The sequence below is a fragment of the Anomaloglossus baeobatrachus genome, chromosome 11, assembly GCF_048569485.1.
Source record: "Anomaloglossus baeobatrachus isolate aAnoBae1 chromosome 11, aAnoBae1.hap1, whole genome shotgun sequence".
In the NCBI taxonomy this organism is placed as follows: domain Eukaryota; kingdom Metazoa; phylum Chordata; class Amphibia; order Anura; family Aromobatidae; genus Anomaloglossus; species Anomaloglossus baeobatrachus.
Window position 1 is genome coordinate 177842467 of NC_134363.1, and position 13401 is coordinate 177855867.

Consider the following 13401-nt stretch of genomic DNA (forward strand, 5'->3'; position numbering starts at 1 on the left):
TTCCCTTTTAATGGTCGTCTGAAATCGTCCTGGGCAAATCATCAAGATCCACTGCTGGCAGCTCCAATGTCCATCCTGCTATTTCCATACTTTTGTGACTTTCCCTTTTCGGCGTTGCGATTTCACAGATGGATATATTCTTCTCTTTTCCTCAGGTATGAGTGAGAATTACGTGGTGTTTGTGGAGCAGCCGCTGAGACTGAACATTATGAAGATGCTGATGGGTCAGATACGGGGAAAGGCCGTGTCGGAGAGCATCACCTGGGAGCCGCAGCTCAACACGGTGTTCCACGTGATCAGTAAACGCAGCGGAGAGGTGCGTAGAAATCGTCCCCTGTCAGGGATTCATATGTATCCGCATTTACAGACAAGCCCACACGGTGGAGGGTGGGTGACACTTTTTGGCCAGAAGGGCTAACAGGACAGTCTGAGCTTGGGTCCCTGACGGTCAGGGGTCCTGTGAATGCCACAAGCAAGTTCTAAGATGTCTGACCTCCTCAGAAGTTTTGCGTCTTGCTTGTCGCAGTGCCCTCAGGGCGGCACCGAGCGATCCTTGGCTCCATAACAGATGTTGTGGCCTGAGCCTTATTTGTTCCTTCCCTCCACCTCACCTATGTTTGCCCCACAATGGCCTCCACTCTACACATCTATAGGGGCCTCCAGGGGGCTATATAGGCATTTACTTTGCTGATAAGCCCTTAAATTGTATCTGTCGACTCACAATATTCCAGGATTCTGGTCTGGCCTCGTGTCGTTTCCTGATAGAAGTATCATGTTTATCTTTCCTTCAGAAACATTCAGCCACTTTTCACACTAAAGCTTTCTCGACATTTCATCAAATCAACGCCTACGAGGACCAGGGCTGCATTGTGCTGGACCTCTGCTGCCAGGATGATGGCGGCGTCATGGCCACCTTCCAACTGGAAAATCTGCGCCAATCGGGGAAGGATCTGGAAAAGGTAAAGATGGAGCAGAGCGGCCGTGTGGTCCAGAGTAGGTGCAGACGCTCGCTGCCGTGCGGTCCAGAGTAAGTGCAGACGCTCGCTGCCGTGCGGTCCAGAGTAGGTGCAGACGCTCGCTGCCGTGCGGTCCACAGAGTAGGTTCAGACGCTCGCTGCCGTGCGGTCCACAGAGTAGGTTCAGACGCTCGCTGCCGTGCGGTCCACAGAGTAGGTTCAGACGCTCGCTGCCGTGCGGTCCACAGAGTAGGTTCAGACGCTCGCTGCCGTGCGGTCCACAGAGTAGGTTCAGACGCTCGCTGCCGTGCGGTCCACAGAGTAGGTTCAGACGCTCGCTGCCGTGCGGTCCACAGAGTAGGTGGAGACGCTCGCTGCCGTGCGGTCCACAGAGTAGGTGCAGACGCTCGCTGCCGTGCGGTCCACAGAGTAGGTTCAGACGCCCGCTGCCGTGCGGTCCACAGAGTAGGTGGAGACGCTCGCTGCCGTGCGGTCCACAGAGTAGGTGCAGACGCTCGCTGCCGTGCGGTCCACAGAGTAGGTGCAGACGCTCGCTGCCGTGCGGTCCACAGAGTAGGTGCAGACGCTCGCTGCCGTGCGTTCCACAGAGTAGGTGGAGACGCTCGCTGCCGTGCGGTCCACAGAGTAGGTGCAGACGCTCGCTGCCGTGCGGTCCACAGAGTAGGTGCAGACGCTTGCTGCCGTGCGATCCACAGAGTAGGGGCAGACGCTCGCTGCCGTGCGGTCCACAGAGTAGGTGGAGACGCTCGCTGCCGTGCGGTCCACAGAGTAGGTGCAGACGCTCGCTGCCGTGCGGTCCTCAGAGTAGGTGCAGACGCTCGCTGCCGTGCGGTCCACAGAGTAGGTGCAGACGCGTGTTGTCATGTTGTCCACAGAGTAGGTGCAGACGCTCGCTGCCGTGCGGTCCACAGAGTAGATGCAGATGCTTGCTGCCGTGCGGTCCACAGAGTAGGTGCAGACACGTGTTGTCATGTTGTCCACAGAGTAGGTGGAGATGCTCGCTGCCGTGCGGTCCACAGAGTAGGTGCAGACGCTCGCTGCCGTGCGGTCCACAGAGTAGCTGCAGACGCTCGCTGCCGTGCGGTCCACAGAGTAGGTGCAGACGCTCGCTGCCGTGCGGGCCACAGAGTAGGTGCAGGCGCTCGTATTGCGGTCCACAGAGTAGGTGCAGACGCTCGCTGCCGTGCGGTCTACAGAGTAGGTGCAGACGCTCGCTGCCGTGCGGTCCACAGAGTAGGTGCAGACGCTGGCTACCATGCAGTCACAGAGTAGATGCAGACGCTCGCTGCTGTGCGGTCCACAGAGTAGGTGCAGACGCTCGCTGCCGTGCGGTCGATAGAGTAGGTGCAGACGCTCGTATTGCGGTCCACAGAGTAGATGCAGATGCTTGCTGCCGTGCGGTCCACAGAGTAGGTGCAGACTAGTTTGTCCCATCACTGAAACCCATGCCGATCTCATGAGCATGTCGAAAACCAATTCTCTGCGCGCTGATTGGAGTGGTGGAGCACGCGAAGACCCATCCAGGGTTGTGGGGGTTTGAATGATCCCATGGATAGATAGTAACTTGTTTTAAAAATGTCCTCACTTGACCGCTGAAGCCACTGATTAGCTGCAAGATCAGAAGACTAACGTAAGGGACGTTATTCCCTTCCGGAAGGTCCCGTCCATCATCCCAGTGTTTCACATGCGGCCATTGTTATGTTTTTTTGTTGGAGCTTCTGTATAGATTTTCTTCTTTGCAGCTCCTAAGACAGATGTCGAAGCCGTACCCACGGAGATTTGTTCTTCCTCTGGACGACCACGTCAAAGACGATTTGGCCATTAAACCCTTAAACTACTCATCTGCTACAGCCGCAAAGAAAAGCGATGGGAAGGTGAGTGACTCCTCAGAGACGTCACACCCGGAGACCCCCAACCGCGGTCACAATAATGATGGATATCACCGCAGGACACACAGCTGTGAATGTGGGAGGGGAGAAGGAATCTGCGGTGAAGGAATCCGATCTGTGGTTGCTGAATAATCTTCCTCTAAAGTTTTTATCTGACGTCTTCTGTGCATCGGAGCAGGACTTGGGGTCAGGCCTTCTTCTCCACCCCTTTTCCTGCCGCCTCTGTTTCTTCTACAGATCACTAATTATTCAGGGACCTGTCTCCTTTTTGCATTTCTGCTCTGCTGCCACATCATTGCAGTGGACGGCTCATGCGCAGTGTGATTCTGTTGGTCTTCAATAAGATGGCGCCGAAGACAGCGCATGTGTAGATCAAGATGTCAGCTCGGTGACCTCTTTGTTAAGCCAAAATCTTGATCTGTGCATGCGCTGCCCCAACGCCATTATATTGAAGACCATGCACAGTCTGATTCTGCTGGTCTTCAATAAAATTGCTCTGAGTGGCACATGCGCAGATTGAGATTTTAGCTCAATGACCCCTTTATTAAGCCGTAATCTCTATCTGCGTAGGCACCGTCCCATTGCCAGTGTGAGTCTACAGACTGTCTTCAATAAAATGGTGCTGGGGACGGTGCATGCGCAGATCGAGATTTCAGCTCAATTACCCCTACATTAAGTCGAAATCTGGATCTGCACATGCGCTGCCCCGGCTCCATTATATTGGAGTCCATGCACAGTCTGATTCTGCAGGTCGTCAATAAAATGGCTCTGGGGGTGGCGCATGCGCAGATTGAGATTTCAGCTCATTGACCTCTTCATGAAGGGAAAATCTCGATCTGCACATGCACCGCCCGTGCGCCCTTGGTGCCATTTTATTGAAGACCTGCAGACCAGTCGTAGAATCCCACTGTGCATGTGCCGCCCACTGCAATGATGGTGGAAGTGGTGCGGAATTTCATGAAGAAGGCAGGTCACTAATCGGTGACCTGTAAAAAGAGGGGAGGCAGACGGGGGTGGAGAAGACCCGGCCCCAAGTTCCACCCTGGTGCACAGAAGACGTCATCAGATGTAAACTCTAGGGGAAGATTATTAAATAACCACAGATTGGATTCCTTAAGCGCAGGTATCTGTGTATTCACAGCGCCATTATGGCCATGGCGTTACTTCATGGTGCTAAATCCCGCTGACCGGATTTCTTTCACTAGCTCTGATAATTTGATGCAGGCTGGCAGTAGAGAATGTCTGTGTGAGCCCCAGTGTCGTGCCAGGTCAGGGCTCCCCAGTGTCGTGCCAGGTCAGGGCTCCCCAGTGTCGTGCCAGGTCAGGGGTCGCCAGTGCCGTGCCAGGTCAGGGGTCGCCAGTGCCGCGGCAGGTCAGGGGTCCCCAGTGTCGCGCCAGGTCAGGGGTCCCCAGTGTCGCGCCAGGTCAGGGGTCCCGAGTGTCGCGCCAGGTCAGGGGTCCCGAGTGTCGCGCCAGGTCAGGGGTCCCGAGTGTCGCGCCAGGTCAGGGGTCCCGAGTGTCGCGCCAGGTCAGGGGTCCCGAGTGTCGCGCCAGGTCAGGGGTCCCGAGTGTCGCGCCAGGTCAGGGGTCCCGAGTGTCGCGCCAGGTCAGGGGTCCCCAGTGTCGCGCCAGGTCAGGGGTCCCCAGTGTCGTACAAATCAAAGGTCCCCAGTGTTGCGGCAGGTCAGGGGTCCCAGTACCATGCCAGGTCAGGTATCCCCAGTGTTGTGGCAGGTCAGGTATTCCCAGTGTTGTGGCAGGTCAGGGGTCCCCAGTGCCGTGCCAGGTCAGGGGTCCCCAGTGCCGTGCCAGGTCAGGGGTCCCCAGTGCCGTGCCCAGTCAGGGGTCCCCAGTGCCGTGCCCAGTCAGGGGTCGCCAGTGCCCCACCAGGTCAGGGGTCGCCAGTGCCGCGCCAGGTCAGGGGTCCTCAGTGGTGGTGCACAATGTACATTTTGAGGTTTCTTTTCCGCAGATATGGTGCACCCACGAGAACCTCCACGACCACACCCTGGACTCCTGCGGAATGGAATTCCCACACATAAATTACGCCAAATACAACACAAAGAAATACCGCTACGTCTACGGCTGCGGCTTCCAGCACCTTGTGGGGGATTCCTTAATTAAAGTGGACGTGGAGACGAAGAAAGCCAAGGTGAGGATGAGTTGTATGTGGCACGTGCAGGGCTGGTCATGCCGGGGTCTGATGAAACAAGTGTTTATGGGGAGGTTCTCCTCTGTGACCCTCAACGGTCTTGAGAATTGGGCCTGTTGCTCGGTGTCTGGAGCAGAGAGGTTCTGCACGTCCGCAGCGCCATATTAATCCCTGAGCGCCTCCATAATAATGGAGAAAGCCGCGGATGTGCAGAACCTCTCTGCTCCTGACATCCCATGTCTGGCCCCGTTCTGTAGAAAGAGGCAGGTCCCCGCACTGGACATGTCATTGGACTTGTGTTGGTTGCGTCTGAATCCGGCTTATTCCGCGTATGTGACCCTTGTGAATATATCCCATAGCGAGGGGTTTATCCCCTGTCCAGCGGAAAGGTGACATGTCTTCTCATTGAGGAGCACAATGCTGGGACAATCACTGACCTCTAGAAGAAGGATCCAGCGACCTCCTCAAGCAGCGGTTCTGCAATCCTAGTGCAGCTCCAATGAGAGGCAATATGGCCGATGTAGGCGCTGTGCACGTGCCGGTCTGCCGCTCCGCTCCAGTAACTGGGATGGAGCCTCAGCGATCACACATTTATCACACATCCCGACTATTGGTGGAGAAGCCCCAGACAACAGATCTGTCACCGGGTTTCACAGTACAACCTGCATAGTTATTAAATAGATTTCTTAGACCCCATGAGTCTGTTATACTTACTGTGAAAACCTATGTAAGATGGCTGCGCAATACTATTACAAAGTTTGAAATCTCCACCCAGTTAGTCTGATTGACAACTCCTCAGTGTCCCTCCTCCCTGCTGCTGGTAGATCTCTTCCCACCATACCTGATTGGCAGCTCCTCAGTGTCCCTCCTCCTGCTGCTGGTAGATCTCTTCCCACCATACCTGATTGGCAGCTCCTCAGTGTCCCTCCTCCCTGCTGCTGGTAGATCTCTTCCCACCTAACCTGATTGACAGCTCCTCAGTGTCCCTCCTCCCTGCTGCTTCTAGATCTCTTCGCACCTATCCTGATTGGCAGCTCCTCAGTGTCCCTCCTCCCTGCTGCTGCTAAATCTCTTCCCACCTACCCTGATTGATAGCTCCTCAGTGTCCCTCCTCCCTGCTGCTGGTAGATCTCTTCCCACCGTACCTGATTGACAGCTCCTCAGTGTCCCTCCTCCCTGCTGCTGGTAGATCTCTTCCCACCGTACCTGATTGACAGCTCCTCAGTGTCCCTCCTCCCTGCTGCTGGTAGATATCTTCCCACCGTACCTGATTGACAGCTCCTCAGTGTCCCTCCTCCCTGCTGCTGGTAGATATCTTCCCACCGTACCTGATTGACAGCTCCTCAGTGTCCCTCCTCCCTGCTGCTGGTAGATCTCTTCCCACCGTACCTGATTGACAGCTCCTCAGTGTCCCTCCTCCCTGCTACTGCTAAATCTCTTCCCACCTACCCTGATTGATAGCTCCTCAGTGTCCCTCCTCCCTGCTGCTGCTATATCTATTCCCACCGTACCTGATTGACAGCTCCTCAGTGCCCCTCCTCCCTGCTGCTGCTAGATCTCTTCCCACCTCTCCTGATTGGCAGCTCCTCAGTGTCCCTCCTCCCTGCTGCTGGTAGATCTCTTCCCACCATACCTGATTGGCAGCTCCTCAGTGTCCCTCCTCCTGCTGCTGGTAGATCTCTTCCCACCATACCTGATTGGCAGCTCCTCAGTGTCCCTCCTCCCTGCTGCTGGTAGATCTCTTCCCACCATACCTGATTGGCAGCTCCTCAGTGTCCCTCCTCCTGCTGCTGGTAGATCTCTTCCCACCATACCTGATTGGCAGCTCCTCAGTGTCCCTCCTCCCTGCTGCTGGTAGATCTCTTCCCACCATACCTGATTGGCAGCTCCTCAGTGTCCCCCCTCCCTGCTGCTGCTAGATCTCACACTGCTCAGCACAAGCTGCAGCTGTCAGTCAGGTCTGGTGAATACACTTTTCCTCTTGAGCTCTCTCTCTATAGGACTTAGATTGTTGTTACCGTCCATTTTGCTGATCACATAATAATGAACCTTTTTCCTTTTTCCCTTATATATTGGATATTGCAGGTGTGGAAGGAGGACGGGTATTATCCCTCCGAGCCGGTATTTGTGCCTTCTCCAGACTCTGTAGAGGAGGACGATGGCGTGCTTCTTTCCGCTGTTGTTACACCTCACCAGGTACGGGAGCGGGACCTAACAGTGTGTGATCGCGAGGAGGTGGCGGGTGTTACTGGCCGTCCATTGTAAAGAATGATCACCGGTACAATTGTCGTGGACGACCCCTTGAAGGATGTTTCCTTCCGTTAGAGAATGATGGTTTGGACCTTCCGTGAGCCATCAATGTTTAAAGGGGTTGTCTGTTTAAAAATATACCAAATATGACGCCGCCTCTCCGCCGCCAGGCTGCAGTGCTACTGTCTCCAGTGCGTTACCGCTGCAGCTAATCACTAGTTTTAGAAGTGATGCAGAGGCAGATGGCATGACACCGCGGAGATCAGTGATTGGCTGGCATTGGGGATGAGACATCACCGCTGCAGTCTGTCAACAAAGACCGTCAGAGAGGCGTTGCGGGGGTGGCAGACGGTGCAGCCGATAAGTCTACTGTATATACACGCTTACTAACTGTTGTGCAAAGTTTGGGTGAGTTTTGTAGCTTCATAAATACCGTATTTTTCAGATTATAAGATGCACTTTTTCTTCCAAAAATTTGTGAGGGGTGCGTCCTATAATCCACATGTAGCTTACTGGGCGGCTGTGCAGGGTCTGTGGCGGTTGTGCAGGGTCTGTGAGCGGCTGTGCAGGGTCTGTGAGCGGCTGTGCAAGGTCTGTAGCGGCTGTGCAGAGTCTGTGGCGGTTGTGCAGGGTCTGTGAGCGACTGTGCAGGGTCTGTGAGCGGCTGTGCAAGGTCTGTAGCGGTTGTGCAGGGTCTGTGGCGGTTGTGCAGGGTCTGTGAGCGGCTGTGCAGGGTCTGTGAGCAGTTGTGCAGGGTCTGTGAGCGGTTGTGCAGGGTCTGTGAGCGGCTGTGCAGGGTCTGCGGCGGCTGTGCAGGGTCTGCGGCGGCTGTGCAGGGTCTACGGCGGCTGTGCAGGGTCTGTGGCGGCTGTGCAGGGTTTACGGCGGCTGTACAGGGTCTGCGGCGGCTGTGCAGGGTCTGCGGCGGCTGTGCAGGGTCTGTGGCGGCTGTGCAGGGTCTGTGGCGACTGTGCAGGGTCTGTGGCGACTGTGCAGGGTCTGTGGCGGCTGTGCAGGGTCTGTGAGCGGTTGTGCAGGGTCTGTGAGCGGTTGTGCAGGGTCTGTGAGCGGTTGTGCAGGGTCTGTGAGCGGTTGTGCAGGGTTTACGGCGGCTGTACAGGGTTTACGGCGGCTGTACAGGGTCTGCGGCGGCTGTGCAGGGTCTGCGGCGGCTGTGCAGGGTCTGCGGCGGCTGTGCAGGGTCTGTGGCGGCTGTGCAGGGTCTGTGAGCGGTTGTGCAGGGTCTGTGAGCGGTTGTGCAGGGTCTGTGAGCGGTTGTGCAGGGTCTGCGGCGGCTGTGCAGGGTCTGCGGCGGCTGTGCAGGGTCTGCGGCGGCTGTTCAGGGTCTGTGAGCGGTTGTGCAGGGTCTGTGAGCGGTTGTGCAGGGTCTGTGAGCGGTTGTGCAGGGTCTGTGGCGGCTGTGCACGGGCAGTGGCAGCGGCTGGAGCTGCGAGTGGTGAGGGCTTCATACAATGAACCTGGAGTCGGTGCGTGCGCAAGATCTCATCTGCGCATGCGCCGCCTCCGGCCCATTCCCAGCAGCGGACTCAAGGAAATGGCGCCAGGAGTTGGCACATGCGCAGATGAGATTTAAGCTTGTAATGAAGCCGATAGCTCAATCTGCGCACGCGCCAAATCCGGCTGTCATTTCTTTGAAGCCCACACCGCCGACGTTCAGGATTGCAGCCCCTACCTCACTACCCACAGTGTAGCAGAGCCCACAGTGCAGTGCAGCAAAGCCTCAGCGCTGCCGTCCACAGCGAGCATCTTGAACACCCGCTGCAACTAGGGCAGCCTCGCCCTACTCCAGCACCGTCCCTACCTCCTCCGACCCTGCTCCACCATTGCTGCCCCTCCAATGGTAAGACACCACTGGATTATAAGATGGACCCATATTATTTTTCCTTCTAAATTTGGGGTGCATCTTATAATCCGGTGCATCTCATAAACCAAAAAATACGGTAATTACAGGAATATTCTACTTCTGGCTGTTTAAAAAAACAAGCTGTGATTTACTCACCCTCCCCAGGTCCAGCGCTGAGTCTCTGCTGCTCTCGGTATCTTTTATTGTTTGGCGCTGACTTCATGTCGACGGCTCAACGGCTTGTGCTGTTTGGCGGAACCGCTGAGCGCATTGATTGGTTAGCAGCGCTTTCGATGTGATGTCAGCAACAGTAACAGACACCAGGAGCAGCGACAAAGACTCGGTGCTGGACCCAGGAAGGGTGAGTAAAGCACAGATTGATTTAGACAAACTGTACCCGGAGAATAGGAGTTTTCCGAAACCGAAAAACCCCTTTAACTAATTTTCCTTTTCTTTTTCCTTTTAGGATAGAAATATTTTCCTTCTTATTTTGGATGCCAAAAATTTCACTGAAATGGCCCGAGCGGAAGCACCTGTGCAGAGCCCGTATGGGTTTCATGGCGTCTTTGTGCCTCACAGGGCCTGAATATGGAGACTTGGAGAGATCCTGACCGTGTGTAACATTAGTCACTGCCACCATTAATACTGTGAATCATACAGACCGGAGAATGTATTTTGTAGTCACCGCACTCACTGACTGCTCCTCTGGGGGTTAAAGGGGTTAAATGTACAATTCCGTCCAAAATAGTACCATTGTTATCCATGGGCTACATCTGGTCTCAATCAGATGAAATAAGGCTGCGCTGTAATACCAGGCATGGCCTGTGGGCAAGGGTGGCGCTGTTACCGAAAGAATGTAGTTTTTTGTTGTGACCTTTTATACTCATGAAGGAGAGAATTCAGCCGGATCTGTGCCAGCGGGTCCTATTAATTACTATGGGACCCGAAGTAATGCCCAAGTGCTTCACTCTTCATTAGGAGTAGTGGAGTCCTGGTTTGTCGTCATGTTGTGGGTGTTAACATGATTATAGCACTTTAAAGGGGTTGTCCATTATTGTATATTCACAAATGGGCCAATGGCGGTCCCTAAATAAAAAAAATAAACAAAACATATATTCGCCCACTGGACCTCCACTGTTCCCAGGCTTCGCCGATGGTGGAATTTGCTGGTCTACTGTCTTTTTCTCCCAGAAGGTGTCATGTGAACACTGCAGCCAATCCCCAGCTACTGATTGTCTGCAGTGCTGTTCCAAACAAGAACATTACTGCTGCAGATAATTAGTGACTGCATGATTGGCTGCAGTGGTCACATGAATGACAACATTCCTTTCAGCAAACTTTGCTTAAGTCAATATTATTGATGAATGTTAGAAACTTTGTAATGTACTTTATCAGAGAAATCAACTTTTGAGCCATTTCTCCCCCCCCCTCTTTCTCCTTTGAAAACCGCTCAACTCTGTGTTGCTCAAGACAAGACTGACTGTCGGCACAGAGAGCAACTATTATACTATCTGGCTGAGAAGTGAGGAGATGACAAGCAGAGAGACACGGAAAGATCGTGCTGAGCTTTCTAACAAGTCTCTTATCTCACCCCAGTGCTGGAATCACATCAACACTGCTTAGTACTGCTGTATAATGTCCTCCATGTTGCTGATGCTTTTAAACATGTCCTACATAGAGACTGAAGATCAAAAATGTCTGTGTGTGCTGTATATAGATAAAGGAGACAATATAGCACTTTGTCTCCCCCTCACCAGGACAAAAGGTTGTCTGCTACCGCTCCTATTATGCTCTATGGAGGGAGGAGACAACAAGCAGAGAGACACAGAAAGATCATGCTGAGCTTTCTAACAAGTCTCTTATCAGAGTACTGAAATCACATCTACACTGCTCAGTACTGCTATGCAATGTCCTCCATGCTGCTGTTGCTTTTAAACATGTCCTACAGAGAGACTATATATCAGAAATCCCTCTTGTCTGTGTGTACTGAATATAGGAGACATTATAGCACTTTGTCTCCCCCCCAACCAGGACAAAAAGGTGTCTGCTACTGATCCTATTATGCTCTAAGGAGGGAGGGAGGAGACCACAAGCAGAGAGACACAGAAAGATCATGCTGAGCTTTCTAACAAGTCTCTTATCAGAGTACTGGAATCACATCTACACTGCTCAGTACTGCTATGCAATGTCCTCCATGCTGCTGTTGCTTTTAAACATGTCCTACAGAGAGACTAGAGATCAGAAATCCCTCTTGTCTGTGTGTGCTGAATATAGGAGACATTATAGCACTTTGTCTCCCCCCACCAGCACAGAAAGGTGTCTCATACCGCTCCTATTATGCTCTATGGAGGGAGGAGACAACAAGCAGAGAGACACAGAAAGATCATGCAGAGCTTTCTAACAAGTCTCTTTTCTCACCCTAATGCTGGAATCACATGTACACTGCTCAGTACTGCTATGTAATAATAATAATAATAATAATCTTTATTTCTATAGCGCCAACATATTCCGTAGCGCTTTACAATTCAGGAGGATCATATACATACAAGTAACAGTTATAGAAATACAATATTTAGAGGGGAAAAAATACAACCCTGCTCGTGAGAGCTTACAATCTACAATGAGATGGGGGGAGAGGCAATGTAATGTTCGTCATGCTGGCTGCTGCTTTTAAACATGTCCTGTATAAAAACTGGAGATCAGAAATCCCTCATGTCTATGTTGTGTATATAGGAGATCTTATAGTAGTTTGTCTCCCCCCACCATTACAGAGAGGTATCAGTTACTGCTCTTATGATACTCTGGAGTTAGTAAGCAACAAGAAGAGACATGTAAAGATTGTGCTGAGCTTTCAAACAAGTCTCTTATCTCACCCAGGACTGGAATCACATCTATACTGCTTAGTACTGTTTTACATTGTCCTCAATGCTGCTGCTGTTTTTAAACATGTCCTATATAGAGACCGGAGATCAGAAATCTCTCATGTCTGTGTGTTCTGTAGATAGGACACATTACAGCAGTTTGTCTCCCCCCACCAGCACAGAGACGTGTCAGTTACTGCTCCTATGAATGCTCTACGGAGTGAGAAGTGAGAAGACAACAAGCAGAGAGACTTGAAAGAGTGTGCTGAGCTTTCTAACAAGTCTCTTATCTCACCAGTGCTGGAATTACTCTACACATTACAGCAGTTTGTCTCCCCCCACTAGCATAGAGAGGTGTCAGTTACTGCTCCTATGAATGCTCTACGAAGTGAGAAGGGAGAAGACAACAAGCAGAGAGACACGAAAGATTGTGCTGAGCTTTCTAACAAGTCTCTTATTTTACTCAGTACTGAAATTACTCTAAACATTACAGCAGTTTGTCTCCCCCCCACCAGCACAGAGACGTGTCAGTTACTGCTCCTATGAATGTTCTACGGAGTGAGAAGTGAGAAGACAACAAGCAGAAAGACCCGAAAAATTGTGCTGAGCTTTCTAACAAGTCTCTTATCTCACCCAGTACTGAAATTACTCTAAACATTACAGCAGTTTGTCTCCCCCCACCAGCACAGAGACGTGTCAGTTACTGCTCCTATGAATACTCTATGGAGTGAGAAATGAGAAGACAACAAGCAGAGAGACACGCAAGATTGTGTTGAGCTTTCTAACAAGTCTCTTATCTCACCAGTACTGGAATTACTCTACACATTACAGCAGTTTGTCTCCCCCCACCAGCATAGAGAGGTGTCAGTTACTGCCCCTATGAATGCTCTACGACGTGAGAAGACAACAAGCAGAGAGACACGAAAGATTGTGTTGAGCTTTCTAACAAGTCTCTTATCTCACCAGTACTGGAATTAGTCTAAACATTATAGCAGTTTTGTCTCCTCCTACCAGCACAGAGACAACTGAAAGATAAGAATGAGACCGCAATGGGGAAAACTATTAAAGATACAAGTCACATAGTGGCCAGATATAGTGTTATTCTTTATGTACACTCAGGACAGCTTATGCTGAAAAGTTATTTGATGGTTTGTAAATCTATCTCAGTGTCTCTGCTGCTGAGGGTGGATTGCTCTTCACAACAGGCAGCGAACAGGAGGTGATAGAGTAGGTAAATACGTAGTCGCTGGCACTTCGGAGGTGAAATTTTGGGGAAAAACAACATCCTTTTTGAATTGAGTGATTTTCACATCATCCGTTTATCACATTATAAAAAGGGATCAGGTTGTCTGAACATACAGAGACCATTTAATGATCTGGCGCCACCTTTGTACCCTCTTTGTATTTT

At 52.0% G+C, this 13401-nt stretch overlaps 1 protein-coding gene across 1 annotated transcript in view; it reads left to right on the forward strand.

The window, feature by feature from the left end:
• The window catches only part of LOC142255902 (carotenoid-cleaving dioxygenase, mitochondrial-like), a 25606-nt gene extending 15257 nt beyond the window's left edge, over positions 1-10349 (forward strand). Inside the window, 6 exon segments of the mRNA XM_075327350.1 lie at positions 156-316; positions 792-959; positions 2720-2851; positions 4839-5018; positions 7104-7214; positions 9599-10349. Of these exon segments, the coding sequence (XP_075183465.1) occupies positions 156-316; positions 792-959; positions 2720-2851; positions 4839-5018; positions 7104-7214; positions 9599-9718 (872 nt within the window). The 3' untranslated portion in view covers positions 9719-10349.
• The last annotated feature ends 3052 nt before the right edge of the window (positions 10350-13401 follow it).